The 21,154-nt window shown below is 54.3% G+C and overlaps 1 protein-coding gene and 1 long non-coding RNA gene across 2 annotated transcripts in view; one reads left to right on the top strand and one right to left on the bottom strand.

The window, feature by feature from the left end:
* Positions 1–331: 331 nt before the first annotated feature.
* HNF1A (HNF1 homeobox A) lies at positions 332–20,349 on the bottom strand. The gene is made up of 10 exons (XM_037156110.2): positions 19,877–20,349; positions 11,257–11,456; positions 9,039–9,225; positions 8,390–8,631; positions 7,373–7,524; positions 7,074–7,275; positions 6,581–6,772; positions 3,268–3,389; positions 3,037–3,181; positions 332–1,764 (listed from the first exon to the last, which is right to left on the bottom strand). The coding sequence occupies exons 1-10, from the start codon at positions 20,197–20,199 to the stop codon at positions 1,640–1,642; spliced, it is 1,890 nt and encodes a 629-aa protein (XP_037012005.2). The 5' UTR covers positions 20,200–20,349; the 3' UTR covers positions 332–1,639.
* LOC119057376 (uncharacterized) overlaps positions 18,046–21,154 on the top strand; it is a 17,694-nt gene continuing 14,585 nt past the window's right edge. Inside the window, exon 1 of the long non-coding RNA XR_008392408.1 lies at positions 18,046–19,373. This is a non-coding gene — a long non-coding RNA (uncharacterized LOC119057376). The remainder of the gene's footprint in view (positions 19,374–21,154) is intronic.

Here is a 21,154-nt window from a genome sequence, read left to right as displayed (position 1 = left end):
ATCGCGTCTTAACAGGTTATCAAAAATAAATTGTCAGACAGAACCTGTGACAAAGCAACTTGGGGGCTGCCTCCTGATCAGTGCTGAGTCTCAATGAGACACTTAAATAAACATCCCACAGGAGAGTCTGCCTGCCTACATCCAAGGTGGGTTTCTGCACCCCAGCTTTAAGACTTAAGAAAGTGTCACAGCACTTGTGGGCTGGGTTTTGTGCCCCAGGGCTATCCTGCAAGGAGTAGAAGGTCAAGGTGAAGGTAAAGTTCTGGCTTTGTTCCCTTGCCTTGGAGATACAGCAGAGCAAGAAAGACGGTGGCGTGTGGGAGTGTGTGTGCTGGACCTGCCTCCTCCCGCCTCCGCCTCCGCCTGCCTGCCCAGCCCATCCGGGTGACATGTGGACAAGCAAGAAACTTCTAATACATTCCTTGTTTACTTTACTAAAAGTTAAATAATGTACAGGCTCGCCCTTAGCTGGCTGCAAGCTGCAGGGGCTGCAATGCTGCCTCAGCCCCGAGACGGAAGTGGTCTCCGAGGGCCAGGTTATTGCTGCAGCCTCAGAGCCCTGGGTGTACACTCTCAGGCTCTTTGGGGCTGCATCTGCCTGGACCTCGCCCCATCCCTCAGCCATCCAGGCCCCTAGGCTTCCAGGCATCAGTCTGGTCTACACAGGTAGCCCCTCTCTGCTGGTGTCACCTCTCTTCTCTTGGGCATCTCTGTTCTGCCAGCTGCTCAGGCCTTGCTGCCCTCTGAGCTCAGCAGCTTCTCCCCCGACCAGCAGAGGGTCTGCAGGGCCCCAGAGCCCAGAGGAGCTGCCACCCCAGGACTTAGCACCAGGTACGGAGTCGCAAGGCTCCCACAGGAGCAAGAATGACTTCCTAGCCTTGAGGGGCTTCTCAGCAGAGGCAGGAAGCCAGGCTGGCATCAGAAGGCGTGGTGCTTGGGAACGAGGGAACAACTGTCCCAGAAAACTGGAAGGGAGGTCATGAGGTCCTGGAGACGGGATGGCTCAGGATGAGGGAAGCTGGAGAGCCTCTTGTGCCTTTGCCATCAGCATCTGAGCCGCAGGCCCTCTGGCAGGGTAGCCCCTCAGTTATGGGCATGGGGGAGGGTTCCAGTGGGCATGTGGGTTAATAGAAGGAAGGGGGACAGGATGGAGTGGCCTGGACAGGGCAAAGGTGACAGGGTGGAGCCACTCTTGGAGCTCAGTGAGTCACAGTTACAGAGGCTTGTGTCCTGAGAAGAGCGGCTGGCAGAGTTCCCTTTGGGGTGCTGGGGCTCTCTGCAGGCCCAAGCTGGGGGCACCAGAGTCCCAAGCCTGTCCCGCTCTGTTCCGAGGGACAAGGTTTACCCAGAGTGGCAGGAGCAGCCCCTCCCGTGCCCTGCCAGGATCAGGCTTTCCTTCCAACTCCCCACAGGCCCCCTTGTGCACTGAAGCAGCCCTGCTCGGATTGGGGCACCTCAGGACCCTCCCTCTGTGACATCGGCAGGGATGCGTGGGGACCCAGGCACGGTTTTCCAGGGAAGGGCAGCAGCTCCGTGGGAGCAAAAGTTGTGCCGGCTCAGATGTTCTGGCCACCCCACCCCCAACCCCAGCAGGCCGTACACACTCCAAGTGCCAGGCCCTGGGAGGCGGTTGCTGTGGTTACTGGGAAGAAGAGGCCATCTGCGTGGAGATGAAGGTCTCGATGACGCTGTGGTTGGACGGCAGCAGGTGGCTGTGGCCATTGGGTTCGGAGCTCTGGTACAACACTAGGCTGCTGGAGGACACTGCGGAGGCAAATGAAGCTGCTGGCCGCCCGCCAAGCCCATGCTGACCCCTCCCACTCATCCCTGGGGGCGCTTGGGACAGGAGAGGTGGGACCTTGTCTTATTAACCCCCAGCTGGGCTCTGGGGCCACCCAGAGAGTAGCCTCCCCATGCCGTTTTAGTGGGAATGTGGGAGAAGCCCCAGTGACATGTGTCAGCTTGGCTAGGCTGTAGTGCCCAGTCACTGACCCAAACACTAATCAAGGGTTGCTGGGAGGGCATTTTGTTTTCACACCTACAGTCACTTGCCTTTAGGTAAAGGAGATGCCCCTCAGTAATGTGGGTGGGCCTTGCACAATCAGTTGAAGGCCTCGGGAGCAGGAGCAGGACTGCAGCGTCCACTCCTGCCTGCACGGCCAGCCCCCTCCCCTGCTGTGTCGTGTGAACCACTTCCTTAAATGTACATGTATTCCCATTGCTTCTCTGTCTCGGGAGAAGCCTGGCCGATTCAGATGGTTAAGAGAGAGTAGGCTCAGAGTTGGGACTTGGGTTCAAGTCCTGACCCTGCCACCTCGTAGCTGTCAGAGCCGAGGCCAAGTCCCTCACCTCAAGTGTCTGCTTTCTCATCTGTAAAATGGGGATGATGACATGTGCCTCGTGGGGAAAGCAGGGAGCCTGGACCACGAATCCCTTGGTAACTGTCTCTGCAGCCACCAGGGCTGCGTGGAGGAACCGGAGTCTCGCAGAGGGCGGGCAACTTGCCCAGAGTCACTCACTCAGTAAGCAGCAGCCCCAGGCCTTGGAGCCCAGCAGCAGCCTGGCTGTAACCTGCCTGGTCTGCACTGTGACCTTGTAGGTTGCAGACTTAGATTGCAGGGGTGGGAAATGAATGGGTTGAGTAGGACGCGGTAGCCTGGTAAGCCCACACTCTGTCACTGTGTGGGAACATGAGTCCTTCCAATTTCCCCCGAGAAGTCTGGATTTCTTTGTGAAAGCCCCTGGTTTTTAAGTGTTGGCAATGATTCAAAAAATGCTAAACCCTAAACCAAACCGGCACACCCGTGAGCCACTTCTGGCCCCCATCCACCCAATTTCCTCCTCTTCCATGACTTCGTTCTGTTCCTCAACCAGGTCGATGAGATGTTTCTGTAAGATGCTCCCATTTTTCACACCCCTCTTGACTCACTCCAGGGGAGCACAGGGTGCCCTCCCACATCCGCCTCCTGCCCCGCACCCCGTTTGTCCCACGTGCTGCCCACACAGCAGAGGGGAGGGCGGGGCACGGCTGCGCACCTGTGGGGCTGGCGCTGAGTCTGTGGGAAGGCTGCAGCTGCTGGATGCCAGCAGAGTCCTGGCTGGGGATGTGGATGGTGGTGGCCTGAGATGCTGGCGTGTGAAGCCCAGACTCACTGGAGGCCTCGGTGTCTGAGGCGAAGACCTGGGGAACACAGCAGCCTCCTGAGTCCCCAGGGGGTTCTCTGAGGAGGGGCCGGAGGGAGGGGCTGGGGCAGCCCTGGGCCTTACCTGCTTGGTGGGTGTGAGGCTGGCCAGGGCACTGAGGTTGCCGGTGTCGGTGATGAGCATGGTCTGGGGCAGCAGGCCCGTGTGGGTGTACTGGGCCACCTCTGGCTTGTGGCTGTAAAGGGCTGTGCGGGAGGGAGAAGACAGAGGAAGAGAGAGAAGGATACAGATGTGGCACCCTGGGCTCGGCCGGACATCTCCCAGGAGGCCTCAGGGCTGGGTGCTCTGGGGGAGGTGGGGTGCGAGACCTGGGAATGGCCTGATGGGACTCGGGCTGATTTCCAACACGGAGCTCCAGATAGAGGGTTTGGACCCTCTCCCCAACTTCCAGGGCCTGCCCAGCCTGGCTGGGTGGAGAGAAGCCTGGGAAAGGCCAGGAACCCAAACCCATCTCCTCCTACCGCCTGAACACAACGGGAGTGGGAGAGACTTCCGCCAAGATGGAGGCGTAGGTGGAAACATTGTGCCTTCTCGCACAACCAAGTTTAAAGACAACAGAGTTTTAGTAAAAAAAAAAAAAAAAAGTAGCCAAAACACAGAAAATTGAATTATGCGAAGTCTGACAACAACAAACCTTTCAGCCAGACGGGTAAGAGGGGCAAAGCCAGCAGCAGAGCAGGGTCGGGCAGAAAAGATCCACTGGACTGACCCGGGCATGTGACCCAGGTGCACAGGCAGCCGTGGGTGGATCCCAGGTGTGGAGTAGCAACATGCGGACCCACAGAGGGCGAAAGGCAGCAGGCTGACCGCAGTCATGCATTCGCGCACAGATAAACCAGCGAAGGAGTAAGCATTGAGTCAGACTGCACAGGCCCCAGCAGCGGAAAGCAGCAGAGGGGACCGCTATTGCTCCCCTTTGACCCCGCCCCCACATACAGCATCACAACCCAGTGACCTGGGTGGCCCCGCCCTGGTGAACACCTTAGGCTCTGCTCCTCAGAACGTAACAGGTGCGAGCAGATCAAAATATTATGGCTCAAGAAGAACTCAAAACCCCAGAGCCGATAAGTCTAAGCAATGAAGAAATAGCCAAACTTTCAGCTGCACAGTTCAAAACACTGGTGATCAGGATGCTCACAGAACTAGTTGATTTTAGTAAAAAATTAAAGGAACAAATGAAGGATAAACTAATTGAAATGAAGGGAAATGCACAGGAAACCAACAGTGATGGAAAGGAAACTGGGACTCAAATTAATGGAGTGGACCAGAGGGAAGAAAAAAGTGACCAAATGGGAAAGGATGAAGAAACAAGAATTCAAAAAAATGAGAAGAGGCTTAGGAACCTCCAGGACATCTTTAAACACTCCAACATCCAAATTATAGGGGTACCAGAAGGGGAAGAGAAAATGCAAGTGGAAAACTTATTTGAACAAATAATAAAAAAGAACTTCCCCAATGTGGCAAAGGAAATAGACTTCCAGGAAATCCAGGAAGCTCAGAGAGTCCCAAAGAAGTTGGACCCAAGAAGGAACACACCAAGGCACATCATAATTACATTACCCACGACTAAAATGAAGGAGAGAATCCTAGAAGCAGCAAGAGATAAGGGGACAGTCACCTACAAAGGAGTTCCCGTCAGACTGTCAGCTGATTTCTCAAAAGAGACCTTACAGGCAAGAAGGGGCTGGAAAGAATTATTCCAAGTCATGAAATCCAAGAAAGACCTACAACCAAGATTGCTCTATCCAGCAAAACTTTCATTTACAATGGAAGGACAGATAAGGTGCTTCTCAGATAAGATCAAATTCAAGGAGTTCATCATCACCAAGCCCTTATATGAAATGTTAAACGGACCTATCTAAGAAAATGAAGATAAAAAATATGAACAGTGAAAGGACAGCAAACTCATAGTTATTAACAACCACGCCTAAAACGAAAGCAAACTAAGAGGACAGCTAGATCAGGAGCAGAACCATAGAAATGAAGATCTCAAGGAGGGTTAGCAACAGGGGAGTGGGAGGAGGAGAAGGGGGGAGAAGGTACAGAAAATAAGTAGCATAGACAGTAGATAGAAAATAGATGGGGGGGCAAGAATAGCATGGGAAATATAGAATCTAAAGGACTTGAGACACATGGTCATAAACTAAAGGGGGGGTAATGGTGGGGATGGGAGGGTAGGGTGGAGGGAAATGAAAGGGGGAATAGAACAACTATAACAGCATAATCAATAAAAAAAATTTAAAAAAACAAAAAACAAAAAACAAGGAGAGGCTTAGGAACCTCCAGGACATCTTTAAATGTTCCAACATCTGAATTATAGGGGAAGGGGAAGACCAAGAAACTGAAAACTTATTTGACAACATAATGAAGGAGAAATTCCCCAATCTGACAAAGAAAATAGACTTCCAGGAAGTCCAGGAAGCTCAGAGAGTCCCCAAAAAGTTGGACCCAAGGAAGCACACACCAAGGCACATCATAATTACATTACCCAAGATTAAAGAGAAGGAGAGAATCTTAGAAGCAGCAAGAGAAGAGGAAACAGTTTCCTACAAAGGAGTTCCCATAAGACTGTCAGCTGATTTCTCAAAGGAAACCTTGCAGACAAGAAGGGGCTGGAAAGAGGTATTCCAAGTCTTGAAAGGCAAGGACCTACATCCAAGATTGCTCTATCCAGCAAAGCTTTCATTTAGAATGGAAGGGCAGATAAAGCACTTCCCAAATAAGTTCAAGTTAAAGGAGTTAATCATCACCAAGCCCTTCTGATACGAAATGTTGAAGAGACTTATCTAAGAAAAAGATAAAAATATAAACAGTAAAATGACAACAAACACAATTATTAAGAACCGAACCTAAAACAAAAACAAAAGCAAACTAAGCAAACAGCTAGAACAGGAACAGAACCACAGAAATGGAGATCACATGGAGGGTTATCAGTGGGGGAGTGGGAGGAGAAGAGAGGGGGGAAAGGTACAGAGAATGAGTAGCATAAATGGTAGGTAGAAAACAGATGGGGGGGTTAAGAATAGTATGGGAAATGTGGAAGCGAAAGAACTTGTATGTATGACCCATAAAAATATATATATACTTGCTGGAATTTTACCTTTTGCTGCAGAAATCAAATCATAGTGCTTGGTGAGAGTGTGACCCCCAAACCCGACTGGGAAAGTTATGTAATCTATGGTGTGTTCACCAACGTACCTTTCGAAAATCTGAAAGTAGTGAATTCCAAAATATATACAGCCCCAAGGGCTCAGAGAGAGACTGGGACCTGTGTCCTCAGACATGGGTGTGCACCTTGAACACCGATGAACACCCAGATGTGATCCACTCGCACACAGCACACTCGCATGGAGATCACCCCTCCCCCTGTGCTCACCGTGGGGGCTCTGCAGCTGGGCCATGGTGGCCATGAAGGGGTTCTGGGCCATGTGGCTCTGCACAGGAGACATGAGTGGCTGCTGGTAGGACGGGTGCAGCGGCTGTGAGAACTGGACAGGCTGCAGGGTGGTCAGGCTGCTGCCCATGCTGTTGATGACCGGCACGCTCTGTGCCTGCGTGGAGGCCAGGCCTGGAGCAGGAGGGGCGGGGGTCAGCCAGACTACTGCATCCACTGCCTCCCCAGGCCCTCTGGGGTGCCCTCCCTTCCCCCCAGAGCTAGTGGGTTGGGGGAGGAGTTGTGACAGACAGGAGGTACCTTTGCACTAGAACCTGTCATTAACTGAGGTGGCCCTGGCAAGTCACTCCCCTTCTCTGAGCCTCTGGCTCATTATATCAGCAGGAAGTAGGTCTAACTAAGTTCCCTGGAGCCCTGGGTTCCACAGCAGTGCAAAGGGGGCCCCACCCAGATGCTCCCCATCCTACCAGCTTACCAATGACCAGGGTGGAGGTGCCTGTGTTGGTGAATGTAGAACCCAGGGAGGCGGGCTCCCCAGGCCCAATGGCCATGACCCCAGGAAGGGAGGCCATGATGAGGTTCTGGGGCTGCTGATTGAGGCCTGGGGACGTCTGCTCCAAGCTGTGCAGTGCTGTCAGGGTGCTGACGGGAGGCAGGGGACCCCCTGTTGCTGAGACCTTGGAGGGAAAGCCAAGCTGAGTTAGGACAGAGCCCCCCACTGCTTCCCTGGGGACTGCTTCTCCCAGCCAGGGGAAGAGGGGGAGGCACACTCACCAGCTTGGCTTCAGTGCTCAGCAGGCTGTGACTGGGCTCCAGGCCTGTGGGGGACACTTGGTGCAAGGGTGTCGATACGGTCACCAAGGACCCGCCACTGCTGGAGGGCACTTCTGCCCCCTCACTGGTGGCAGGCTGTCCATAGCGCACACCTGGGGCAGGAGCAGTAGCCAGTCTCAGCACCCCATTGGCCTGCCCTCCAGGGCCCTCACTGCTCCAAACCGCATCGGTCTGCTTAAGCCCCTTGCCCCATTCTTCTTCATGCAGCCAGCAAACTTCGCTTTCATGCCTGGCCTCCCGCCAGGCCCTGGGCCAGCTTCTTCCAAGCCCTGAACACAAGGGCTGCATTTTACTAGCTCCACGGCCCCACTGCCCAGGGCTACACCTGACATACAGTAGGTGCTCAATAAAAGCTAAACCGAACCGAACGGAAGTGAATACATTCAACTGCAGCAAACTGAATTGCATAGAAAGAACAGGAATTAGTTGAATGAAACTGAATCCAGTTGGACTGAACCCGAACTGAATCGAGCTTGAGTTGAATTGAATGGAATCAAATCAGATTGGACTGAATTGAACTGAGCTATACAAAATTAACTGAATTTCCTTGAATTATATTTAAACTGAGTCTGTTGGGAATCGGATTGGGTTAAACTGTACCAAGTTTGAAGGAACAAGCTGTGTTGTAGTGAGTTGAATGGAATAGAATGGAATTGAATTGACCTGAAATGAGTTGAGTGGATTTCATCGGAAGTGAATGGATTGAACTGAAGTGACTCAGATCAGTGGGTGGAACGGGGTGGATAGACCGGAATGGAGAGGATGACGGGGTGTGTCAGCTGAATGGAGAAGAGTGGCGTGGATAGAGTCGTGTAAATAGAATGGAGTGGACCCAAACCGAAGTGCTAAGAGGTTTGGGCGCCTTTCGCCACCTGGGGTGGTGCTCCCCAACTCTCCCACGTCCCCCTTGGCTCCCTCCACCCACTGTCCCAATCCCCCTGCCCACACAGCACTCACCGTGGGCCTTACCGGGGGAGAGGGCCGATGGGGGCAGGCCCGGGGAGCTGTGGGCAGGCAGCGCGGGGCCCGGGCCTGGCCCTGAAGGCGGGCCGCTGTAAGTGTCCATGGCCAGCTTGTGCCGAAAGGCTTCTTCCTTCCGCCGATTGGCAAACCAGTTGTAGACACGCACCTCTGTGACGAGGTTGGAGCCCAGCCCCTGAGCCTGCGATGGTGACACCCCTCTCTGGATGCACTCAGCCCTGCAGAAATAGCCACTGGTGAGCCTCCCGGCCATGCACAAAGGAACCCTCTCCTGGGGCTGCGGGGAGAGTCCGGAGGAGCAGGGCTCTCCTTGAGCGTTTGAGGCTAGCAGACCTGGGCTTCAGTCCCACTCCTGCTGTGCAACCTTGTGTGTGACTTAGCCTCTCTGAGAGTCTCCAATCATAAAGTGACAGAACTGCCATTGGGCTGCAGTGAGGATGAATGAGATGAGCGCCCTCGCACGAGCTGCTTGGGTTGTGGGGAGTGTGCCAGGTACAGAGCTAGGCTTTGGACATGGAGCAGGAGTGGAAACTGGGGTGCCCCCCCAAGACTGAGAGCCGCCCTTCCCTCCCACGGCCTTCCCTGCCCCACCACAGCCCGCCCTGCTACCTGCCAGCCCTTCTACCTATTGCACTCCTCCACCAGTGCCTCTCGCTCCTCCTTGCTGGGGTTCTTCTGCCTCTCATAGGCCTGGAACAGGATCTGCTGGGAGGCCGGGCCCCATTTGAAACGGTTCCTCCGTCCCTTCTTGGTCGGCAGCTCATCTCCCATGGGCTCCTCCATCAGCCCACCCTGCCCGGCATGGGTGAACTCTGTGGACACAGAGAGCTGTGAGCAGGGCCCCAGCCACTCCCTCCTTCCCGTCTCGGGTTGTGACCGTGCTCCCAATTCTTTCTCATGCCCAGGGTGCTTGCTGGGCCAGAGGAGTGCACAGTTAGACGTAGAAATCATCGAGGCCAGAGATGACGGATACACAGCACACGTGCCTGTGTCCATGGCAGGCATTACTAATCAACCCCTGCATGGTTTTCTGCTGAGCCAGGATAGAATCTCACGAGGCTCCAGGTAAGCATCAGCACTTGTCACATTTGACATGTATGCCATCCCATTTTATAGGTGAGGTACAGGGAGGCTCAATATCTTTCCTTTAAAATTTTTTTAAAAAATAATTTCCATCCTGGCTGAGTGGCTCAGTTGGTTGGAGCATCATCCTGTGCACCAAGAAGATTGTGGGTTCGATCCCTGGTCATGGCACATACCTACATGGCAGATTCAGTGCCCAGTTGGGGCATGTACGGGAAGCAACTGATCAATGTTTCTCTGTCATATTGATGTTTCTCTCTTTCTCTCTCTTCCTCCCCCTGTTCCCCTTTCTCGCTCTCTCTCTAAAATCGGTTTTTATAAAGACTATCCTTGGACCCTGACTGGTGCAGCTCAGTGGATTGAGTGCCGACCTGCAAACCTAGAGGTCTCTGGTTCGATTCCCAGTCAGGGCACATGCTTGGGTTGCAGGCCAGGTCCCCAGCTGGGGGGTATGTGAGAGGCAACCAATCAATGTATCTCTCACACATCAATGTTTATCTCCCTCTTTTCCTCCCTCCTTTCTACTCTCTCTAAAAATAAATAAGTAAAATCTAAAAATTAAAAAAAAATATCCTTAGGTAAGGATTAGAAAAAGGAAAAATGTTATAGGGTTGTGGAGTAGGACAGGAAAATTGAGTTGTATCTCCTGAGTAGATTCAGAGCTCTGTTCAACATGCCGGACGTGGAAATGGAGCTTAAAGTGTAGCGTTCGCCAGGAGAGAAGATACCCCAGCAGCCCTTGTCAGTTGGTTCCACTTTTGTGGAAACTAGTCCCTCAGATTATCCCTGAGCAGGCCACCAAGAATGTAGGACAGACAAATGACAGGGAAATTTTATGAAAGGGGAGGGAGATTCTGAGTCCAGGATACAAGGATTTGGCTAGTATATCCTCTAGAAAGATGTTGGCAAGACTGAGAACACCAGTGGCTGCTTTAGAAGGTCATCAAATTGTTATCATAAAACCTTTGTTTTCTTTTTCTTAAAAACTCAATGTGTATTGCCTTTTAAAAACCTGTGTAATTAATAAAAAGAAATAATAGAAGTTATTTTGTACATAGACAGGCTCAAAAGTATGAAAGTGCACTCAGGCGGGGTACGAGGCCCGAGGGAGGAAATCCACTCTTCCCTGAAAGACAGTGCGCCCAGGTCGTGCTGGGTTGGCAGTGGATGATTCCCTGAGCATGTACCTCGTCTCTGAGCCTTTACACATGCTGTTCCTTCTGCCTGAAACACCCTTCCCTGCATCTCCATGGGTCAAAATTCGACCCACACTTTAAGATTTAGTCTAAATGTCATACTCCTAGTGTGAGCCTTCCTGATGCCCCTGCCACCCTGAGGAAGAATAGATTCCCCCCAGCTCCACCACCAGCTCAACACCTCGAAGTATACTTCCTGTGGCACTCTGCACTGAGCCAGCGCACCGAGAGGGGGCCGGAAACTACAGCTCCTGCTGTTCTCCTTATCACGTTACATTACATGTCTCACTGTATGGTAATGACCGCCTCCCCTTCTCCACCACACAGCTCTTGGAAGGCAGGGGCCCAGTTTATTCACCTTTGGATGCCCAAAACCAACCTGACTTCCATCCCCCAGAGGGCTGTGCACAGAATAGGGAATAAAGGCTGACTGAGTCCCCCTGATGCCCCCTGAGTCTGCCTGTCTGAGTAATAGGGGGGGTGAAGCTTCCAGCCCCCACCCTCAAGCTGCAGACAGTCCCGGGCCTGCCAGGGAAGACAGGGCTGCAGTTGGTTGTTACTTACGCTGGGCCACCTCTCGCTGCTTGCGGACATACCAGGTGTACAGGGCGGCGCGCTTCTGCGTCTTCATGGGGGTGCCCTTGTTGAGGTGCTGGGACAGGTGTGACTGGTTGAGGCCGGTCGTGTCGACCACCTCTCGCTGTGGGATGTTGTGCTGCTGCAGGTAGGACTTGACCATCTTCGCCACACGCCACGGGTCCTCCCTGGGAGGAAGGCAAGGTCAGGGCCTGCTCCCTGGGGCCCTGGGTGCTAGGACCCCCGCCCACCCTGGGGGTAGGGATTGCGGGCGAAAGCTGGTGTGGAGCCCAGGGCCTGCACCCTGACTCAGGGGCACATGTGCCAGGACACAGGGACACTGACACGTGGACATGGGGACACAGACATGGGAGAAACATGGTCACAGGCTCCAGCCAGCCCCGCACAGACTCCAGAACAGGTAAACGTTTAGAAATGGTCACACAGACATATGAACAAACTGCCACCGGAAGCAGCACAGGCCTGATGGGGACAGTTCTCACCTTTGTGCCTCCTTTTGAGACCTCTTAACCCACCCGGAAAGGTTATTTGGACTGTGTCTAATCCACTGAGAGAGACTGTAAAGCTCCCAAAATAGGCCTGACATACATTATGTGCTTGGTGTTTGCATGAATGAATGAGTGAATGGATAGGTGGGTAGATGGATGGACAGATGGACAGGTACGCAGGTAAACAGGTGGTAGATGAGTGGACCAGTGGGCAAGTGGAAGGGTGGGTGGATGGATGGATGGTAGACTGAATGGACAGTTGGGTGGGAGGGTGGATGGATGGATGAGGGAGACCTACTGGAAAAAAATTAGGTCTGAAAAAGGAGAGAAATATGATTCTTTCACTTTGCAGCCTGGGCCACTGAAGCTAAGAGCACTGTGTCACTTGCATCCCTCGCCCAAGGTCACAGGGCCAGCCCAGCAGAGCCCCTATCCCAGCTGAGGGGATTCAGTTCTAAGCTCACCTACTGGATACAACCACATGGGGCTGAAATGCGTCCTGACCCTGACGGTCTGCACTCAACCCGAGGCAGTGGCCCCGGCCAGCCAGTCTACCCCCAGCACGGGGGCAGGCAGCTGGTTTGCAACAAAGTCTCAGGGGAAGTGTCATGGGCTGGCGTTCAGAGGACTTGCTGGAAGAAAAGTATGCGAGTTGGAGGACCAGAAGCCCACTCTCTGGGGCGGGAGTCTCTCTGAGGCCGTCCTCGGGTGGTGTTCCTGTCCTCTGGTTGCTGAGGAGGGGATGGATGTGGCAGGGCGCCTCTACTACACAGATTCTCTCTTCCTTTCCTGCTCTGTCTCAGCCAGGCCATCTAGCCCTCACCGTCCTGAGCCCCTGTTACAAACACATGTCAGAGAAAAGCAGCCCGCTGCTCCAATGCTGAGCCGGGATTTAAACCTAGTCTCCCAGATTCCAGAGCCTGCCTTCTCACACTCTTTTTTTTTTTTTTTTAAATTTTTTATTGATTATGCTGTTACAGTTCTTCTATTCCCCCTTTCATTCCCCTCCACCCTACCCCATCCCCACCATTACCCCCCCTTTAGTTTATGACCATGTGTCTCAAGTCCTTTAGATTCTATATTTCCCATGCTATTCTTGCCCCCCCTTCTATTTTCTATCTACTGTCTATGCTACTTATTTTCTGTACCTTCTCTCCCCTTCTCCTCCTCCCACTCCCCTGTTGCTAACCCTCCTTGAGATCTTCATTTCTATGGTTCTGCTCCTGATCTAGCTGTCCTCTTAGTTTGCTTTCGTTTTAGGCGTGGTTCTTAATAACTATGAGTTTGCTGTCCTTTCACTGTTCATATTTTTTATCTTCATTTTCTTAGATAGGTCCCTTTAACATTTCATATAATAAGGGCTTGGTGATGATGAACTCCTTGAATTTGATCTTATCTGAGAAGTACCTTATCTGTCCTTCCATTGTAAATGAAAGTTTTGCTGGATAGAGCAATCTTGGTTGTAGGTCTTTGGATTTCATGACTGGGAATACCTCTTTCCAGCCCCTTCTTGCCTGTAAGGTCTCTTTTGAGAAATCCACTGACAGTCTGATGGGGACTCCTTTGTAAGTGACTGTCCCCTTAGCTCTTGCTGCTTCTAGGATTCTCTCCTTCATTTTAATTTTGGCTAATGTAATGATGATGTGCCTTGGTGTGTTCCTTCTTGGGTCCAACTTCTTTGGGACTCTCTGAGCTTCCTGGATTTCCTGGAAATCTATTTCCTTTGCCAGATTGGGGAAATTCTCCTTTATTATTTGTTCAAATAAGTTTTCCACTGGTGGCTGTGCCTTTCCCCCCTTCTGGTACCCCTATAATTCGGATGTTGGAACGTTTAAAGATGTCCTGGAGGTTCCTAAGACTCTCCTCATTTCTTTGAATTCTTGCTTCTTGACTCTTTTCTGTTTGGCCATTATTTGCTTTCTTCTGGTCCACTCCATTGATTTGAGTCCCAGTTTCCTTTTCATTGCTGTTGGTGTCCTGTGCAATTCCATTCATTTCAATTAGTTTCACTTTCATATATTTGTCTAATTTGTGGCTGTAATCAACCAGTTCTGTGAGGATCCTGATGACCAATGTTTTAAACTGTGCGTCTGAGAGTTTTGCTATTTCTTCATCGCTTAGATCTATTGGCTCTGGGGCTCTGAGATCTTCTTGCGACATTTTTGGTCTGTTCGCACCCTTTAAGTGTGAGAAGCAGCGCCTTGGACTCCCAGGTTGCTGGGTTGTGACGCTGTATGTGGGGGCGTGGTCAGAGCGGGGAAATGGCGGCCCCCTCTGCTGTTTCTCACAGCTGGGTGAGGATTAGCGTCTTAGGTGGTTCACCTGGGCCGGGCCACTCAGAGTCGCTGGGTTATGACGCTGTATGTGGAGGTGGGGTCAGAGCAGGGAAATGGCGGCGCCCTCCACTGCCGCTTGCCGCGGGGACCCGCTGGCCCGGTCCAACCGCCCACTCCCTCGCCTGTACGCCCACGCACAAATGCTTGACCACAGTCAACACGCAGCACCGCACCCCCCGCTGTCTCCCCCGCGGTCGCTCGCTTCGTCGCTCGCTCGGTCGCTCACCAGGTCCAACCCTGCGCCTGGATTCCGCGCCTCTGGATTCCGCGCCTGAGTCCGTCCTACCGAGTTTTCCTGTGCAACCCTGCTCCGCCAGCTGCTGGTTTCGCCCCTTACCGGTCAGGCTGAAGAATTTGTTGTTAACGGACTTCCGAAAAGTTCAATTTTCCGTGTTCTGGCTGTGTTTTCTGTTGCTAATATTCAGTTGTCTCTAAACTTGGTTGTGTGAGAAGGCACGGCACATCCATCTATGCCTCCATCTTGGCGGAAGTCCCTTCTCACACTCTTGAATCAGCAGTGGGTTCTAGAATCCGAGACTTATGATACATGCCCGCGAGGCAAGTGGCATGTGTAGGAAGTGATGCGTCACCCTGGACGTGGCCACAGCCAGTGATCGGAAACCCCCTAAGCGTCCAGCAAAATAATGCAGAGGAACCCAAGTGCAGCGCCTCCGGTGGAGCAACCGCGAAAGCCCCCCCAGGAAGCGCTACGTGCGCCCAACAGGGCAGAGTCCGTCTGGTAGGTTTGCTGGGCCGCTCTCTGTGTAAAGTTTAAAGTGAGATAAAAGATTCCTACACATTTGCTTGTGTTTGCATGAAATAGGGGAAGGACACAGAGGACGTGGTAACGCTGGTGGCCTCGGGAGGGGAGGGGGTGTGAGGGACCGGGAGAGGGGCCGTTTTCTGTCACTCTCCCCTGCTCTTTAAATCATCAAACATGTTACCTAACATTCGACACATGCATAGAGGATATTTAAAACGGAATTCTAAAATACTGAAAGCAAACCAGCCCTGCAGGGCTCCGAAACCCACCCTCCCAACCCACACTGCCTTTTTCCCCCGGGCCCTTCTCCTGGTTCTCAGAGGACCAGCTTTGCCTGTCTCCTGGACAATGCCCATCTGAGACTCCGGAGCCCAGAGCCTTTCACCGGCTTTGGCCCTCTGACTTCTTCCATTTTTATCAGCAGTTCCCATCTGGGCAGGGAGGGAAGGAAGGCAGGGGCAGATACATAGAAAGTGGTTGGCAGTCAGTACAGCCACATGCCGTCTGTATAAATATGATGGCTCAGAGAATTAATGTTTCCTGAGTATTTTCTGTGAGCCAGATGCTGTGTCAAGAGCCAGTCATTTAAATCCTACAATGACTCCTATGTCCATTTCACAGGTGAGAAAACTGAGGCTCAGGCAGTGAGCCGCACTTGTCAGAGTGAATTCGCCGGGATTCACTTTGCGCGGACCCCTCCCCCCTCCACCAGACCTCTCCCCAAGCTCCACTGTCTCCCTGCTTTCAGGGTCTCCTGGGTTCCCCGCTTTTCCACCACGCCCGCTCCCTGGGCGCCAGTTAGAGCTGGGAGGGCAGGGCGGGGCAAAGTCCAGCCTCCTGCTCCACGGCAAACATGTTTATCTGACTCTGGAGCTGGGCTGCGCCCCCACCCTCCTCCTCCGCTCTTCCCCAGAGAGACTGGGCCCAGCCTTCCTCTCCGCAGGGCCTCTCCTGGCACTGTCACTGCCCCGAGTGTGGTCTCTGGGTCTCCCTGCCTCTCTGTTTCCTCACCCCCAACACACACGCACACACACACGCACACACACACAGTCTCCAGGACTTGGCTCTTCAGTTCAGGGACAGTCTCTCCAGCTCAGAACTAAGAGACCAAGTCTCCAGGTATCCCCAGTTTTCGCTCTCACAGGCCAAAAAATCAAAGGGACCTGGGTTCCAGTCTCACCACTGCACCCCGCTGCTGGAACAGGGCAGGAAACCCGCACTGGCAATCCCTTGCCACCCCCGTAGTGCTCCTGGGAGAACTGAATGCGGTTCAAAGAGGGGACAGGCTTCCTGGGCCTGGCCTACAGTCACTGCCCAGTAAATGACAGACAAGGTAGTCCCGGGACCCCTGGCTCCACAGCAGGGGAAGAGGGCCCAGCACAGGGCAAGTTCCACCCACATCTGCCTCCCACCCATGCCAGGCTCTATAGGATGTTCAGGGATTTGGGGTCTCAGCTCGCTGGGCTCTGGGGTTTCAGTGCGTCCAAGGCTGTGGAGCTGGGAGACCACCCTGAAGGCCCACCCACGCGTGTGCAGGGGAGCTGAGCTCTCAGTGGGGGCTATCGGGGCCATCCGTCTCAGTGGGAGTCTCAGCTCTGTCACTACTCTCCAGGCAGCCTCGAGAAGCTGCTCAGCCTCCCTGTGCCTCAGTTTCCTCAGCTGTGGAATGGAGCTAACAATAAATATCTCACTGGAGGAGGAAACGGTTTGACACGTTCGTACACCCCTGTGTTCACTGGAGTACTGCACGGAGGTGACTTGATGGCGAAGTGAACAGCCAGAGTGACTGTGGCGGGTCAGAAGGGCAGGCGTGCAGCCTCCAGGGTGCCGTGCAGAGTGTGGGGTTGGCAGGACCCGGGTCTAAGTCTTGGCCTGACTGTTTTGCAAGAGTTACCTTGGACAAGTCAGTTTGCCTCTCTGAGCCTCCGTTTGCTCATCTGTCAAATGGGATAACTCATAATAGCAACCGTTTACTCACTACATATACACACTACATGTTATCAGGCCACTTAACCTTGTTCTTATCACCACCTTGCAGAGGTAACTGGGGCTCAGAAAAGTGAAATTGCCTGCCTGTGCTACAGTTAGTGAGCTGGGATTCAAACCCAGGCAGGCTGGCCTCTGTCAGGGATGTCAGATTGTCCCACCGTGGCCACCATCTTCCTAGGTCTCTTTGCTTTGGTAGTGCCCAATGGAAAGGATCAGAGACCTATGAGGTTGAGGTTTGAGCTGCTCAGGGACTGGGAGGAATCTCTACCTTGGAGGCTCCAGGAAGGAGCCCTGGGTACAGATTCCCCCCTTGACCATAGCAGCAGGTGGGTCCCCAGGGCTTCAGAGAATCCTAGTCACTAGTTCATTCGTGCTGTGTGCCACCTACAGGGCTGGAGAGCAGGGGTAAGAGGGTGAATGAGGCCACAGGAGTCCTGCCCCTGAAGAGCTTGTTTTCATGACAGGACATAGAAAACAGACAAAGTAATGATAAGGGACAGGAGAACGTGAAAGAAGTGAATTGAAGAGTCACTGGGGTGAGCCTATCTTTAGATGAAGCAGTCCAGGAGGTCCTCCCTGAGGAGGTGACATTTGAGCAAAAGGAGAAGGAATTGGTTGTGGATAGAAGGTTCCAGGCAGAAGGAATAGCATGTGCAAAGGCCCTGAGGTGGGAATCAGCGAAGTCAGTGTTACTGAAGGAAAGGGAGGGAGGGAGGGAGGGCAGTCCCTCAGGAAGAGGCAGGGCAGGGAGTGTGAATTTTTCTCATCGTCCAGTAGGCAGAGAAAAGACGTGTCCAAGGTCACACAGTGAACCAGGGGTGGACATCTGCCATGTGGCCTCACGCACAGGGCACCTGGGGAGACCCGGGGCCCAGGAGCCACTCTGCCTCTTCCCATACACTCTTCACCGGAGCAGCGGCTTCCACGGAAGTCCTGCCTCTGTTCCATCCTTTCCAGCTTCAAACTCCCCCACGGCCCAGGCCTTCGTCTGGGGTCCCCCACCCCTCTCCTTCCAGCGCCCTGAGACTATAGGCCCCACTTTTTGCCCTCAGGGTGGTTTCGGATCCCTTTTGTTACCTGAACAATAAGTAACCCAGGTAGTTAGTTATAAACTCCACAGGAACAAGGAGCTGGTTGATAATTTATAGCAACATCTCAAATTTAAATGGAAAGTAAATAGCATGCTGTTAGCATTAAAGAAAACCCAATCAGGTTGGGCGGGAGCACTCCAGCCTCCTCTCAGCTTGGGGCACCTTACTCTCTCCCTAGCCCCTTTCCCCCCACGACGTGTGAGCCCCTCTTTCCCCCACTGCTCTGCTTAGCTCTGCTTCTTCAGGCCTCTCTCTGTCTCCCCTGACGTCCTCTCTCTTCCTCCACGTCTCCCTCTCTCCCTCAGCTTCTACACCTCTGCTAGTCCCCAGGGAGCACTTTGACCTCTGCTCCCCCCTCAAGTGCTGTGGATCGAGCCTCCCCCCACCTACCATCCCGCCCAAGGGGCTGCTGATCGAGAGGCCCCAGCTAGCCAGGTAAGAAAGACCCTTGGCACCCCCTGCCCCTCACTGCCACCTGGAAGCCCCCAGTCCCCTCTAGGGTCCCGAGCAGGGCTGGCCCAGCCCCATCCCCTCCCAGTCGCCCTTCCCTGGGTCTGCCATGCCCTACTCTCTGCCCCTCCCCTGCAGCCCAGCAGGGCCTTTGCCCTGCACTTCCTGCCAAGTCAGGGGCCCGTCTGCCCCCCTGGCCCCTGCCCAGGCCCTCAGGAGGCCCTGGCAGACCCTGGGGACTCCGCCAGGCGGGGATCTAGCCCTCCCCCACCCCCAACGGGGATCAGGACCTTGGACAGAAAAGAGATAGTGCCCCTGAAGTCCCGTCTTTGGAACTCTTCCTCAGAAACCCCGCTCCCTGCCACCTGGCCCCCTGCCCCTGAGTCCTGGTGATTCGGAGCACTAAACAGTGGGGGTGAGGTCGCCGCTGGGTGGCCCTAAACAAGCTACTCCCTTCTCTGGGCCTCGGTTTCCTCCTCTGGAAAGCAGACTGATCCGTAACTTCCTCTCCGGGCGCCCCGCCGTTCGATGGAGGTCAAGGGGGCTTTGGGAAGGGGCAGCCCTTGCGGGCCCCTAGCCCCTCTCTCCCCACCTCCACTGCTGCGCTCCCCATCCCCCACCCCCCCACCCCCGCGGGTGGAAGGAGGTTCATTGGCCCAGGTCTCCCCAGGCCGCCATCCCTACAAGTTAATGATCACAGGCCTTATCAGAGCATTTTGCCATTTATAAATTTATAAAACAAAAGAGAAATAATAAAGCCTGTGGGTAATTAGTAACCAGGTTAGCTCTGCTGAGGAGAGGGGAGGCATTGGGCTCGTATCCGCTCAGTTCTCCGAGAGATGGGGAGCCAGCCGGCGGATGGGGGTCCACAATGGGGAGGCCTCTAATGGCGCCGGCTGGCGAGGAGGGGGGCCAGAGGCAGTGCCGGAAAGAAGGGGGCTTCGCCCTGAGGCTTTACTTCCCTCAGGTAAGAATCACCTGGCTGAATGCTGGTGTCTTCAGGCGTCCAGGGAGCCCCCCAAAGCCCAGCTTTGCCCTGCCCCCTCCCCAGCAGTGCTTCCTGGCCCCGGAACCTGCCGTCTGAATGCTTACCAGGGAAGTTAGGGTTCGGGGCGTAGAAAGAATGGCCGTAGCTAAAAATTCCCACCCCTTCTGGTTCTCCAGGCACTTGATTTGTAAAGTCCCCTGCTTTCTCCCTATCTTGGGGCTCCCCTGGGGCCTGTGGCCGCTTCCCCAGCACCCGGCTGAAAGCTTTGGCTCACTCGGGACTTGGGAGTCTGCGAAGGACCAGGTGGGGGCTCCAGCCTCCGAGCAAAGATCCCCCCCTGAGCTCATGGGCCTGGTCCCCCTTCCCGACACCCAGGCTGAAGGTCACAGCTCATGGAACTTGGGACTCCGCAGGGCTGGCCAGGAGCTGAGGCCAGGCCCCTCAGGCCCCTTTGGAGCGGGGGACATGGGAGGGGTCCTTACTGCAGCAGGCTCTCCACCACGGCTTTCTGGTGGGCCGCCTCCTCGGGGCTGAGGTTCTCCAGTTCCTTGAGGATGGGCGGCGTGAAGTCTTCCCCATCGTCGTCCGTCTCGTCTTCGGAGGCCCTCGTCTCCCCCAGCCCATTGGGCAGCTCGGCCAGCTCCCCTCGACTGCCGCAGGACTCCCCCTTGTCCAGTGAGCCATCTCCAGCCAGCAGGTAGGGCCCCGGCTCGCCCAGCGCCTGGATCAGTGCCTCTTTGCTCAGTCCCGACTCCAGCAGGGCCGCCAGGAGCTCCGTCTGCAGCTGGCTCAGTTTGGAAACCATGGCTCCACTGCCACTGGGCCACGAGGCCCGGGGCCACCGAGCAGGCCACCTCCCCCACCTCGTGGGCCGTCTGCTCGCTAGCCGGCCGGCAAGCAGGCACAAACCAGGCTCCTTGCACCCACGCCCCCCCAAACCCCACTAGCCAAGTCCTGTGGGTACCCCCAACCCCCTACCCTGGCCCCAGCGGCCAGTGAATCAGGGCCCCTGCCCGCTCTGTTTACATTGGAGCTGGGGAAATTCTCCAAGGTTCATATTTATCCGTGTGCTTAGCAAAGGGACTGAACTTTGGACTTCAGCCCTGCAAAGTGCAGGCCTCTTGGCCGCACAGGGACGGTGAGCCACGGCCTTCCACGGCAGTGGGCAGAGCGCAGGGTGGGGGAGGTGGCATTGACCCCCCCCCCCGGGGCAGCTGGGATGGAAGGTGCTGGGAACTGAGGGGCCCTTCGGGACAGCATCGGGTCCCACCCCCAAGGACCTTGTAGGGAGGTCCGGGCTGAGGCAGGAGAGAAAAACAGCAGGTTTCCCTTGGAAATGGAAGCAGCAGGGAGTTTCAGGCAGGTGGGCCAGCTCTCCTCGAGGGCAGGGAAAGGTCACATCCACTTTGGGACCCACCCCCTCCGGCCTGACACCAGGCTCCCCAGGGGCAAAGCCGACTTCAGTCAACGGTGTACCGGGGACAGTGACAGTTGTGAAACACACGTCGTTGTGTCCCCTATCAGCCATCAGTAGGTATAGGAATTATCCCCATTCTACAGAGGAGGAAACTGAGGTCCAAGGTCCTGAGAGGGTAAGTATCTTGTCCAAAGGCGCACAGCTAGCAAGGGATGGGACTTGCAGAATGGGAATAGGGTAAAGCCAGTCAGGCATCTGACTGCGAATTTTAAGGGGGCACCAAAAAACTGAGTAATCAAGAAAAACAATATATTTTAACACAATACATTTAAAAATGGAAATG

Source organism: Artibeus jamaicensis, unplaced genomic scaffold (assembly GCF_021234435.1).
Source record: "Artibeus jamaicensis isolate MK-2021 breed Jamaican fruit bat unplaced genomic scaffold, CSHL_Jam_final contig_525, whole genome shotgun sequence".
NCBI classification, from domain to species: Eukaryota; Metazoa; Chordata; class Mammalia; order Chiroptera; family Phyllostomidae; genus Artibeus; species Artibeus jamaicensis.
Note: the sequence above shows the minus strand (reverse complement) of the source record. Positions and strands in the feature narration are given on the sequence as shown.

Excerpts from the sequence above, each read along its gene's own strand:
- HNF1A (XM_037156110.2), bottom strand. The coding sequence starts at position 20,199 with ATGGTTTCCAAACTGAGCCAGCTGCAGACGGAGCTCCTGGCGGCCCTG. Across the intron at positions 11,457-19,876 it reads GTGGTGGAGAGCCTGCTGCA|GGAGGACCCGTGGCGTGTGG; the intron begins GTAAGGACCCCT and ends CCTTCCTCCCAG. Across the intron at positions 7,276-7,372 it reads TGAGCACTGAAGCCAAGCTG|GTCTCAGCAACAGGGGGTCC; the intron begins GTGAGTGTGCCT and ends TTTCCCTCCAAG.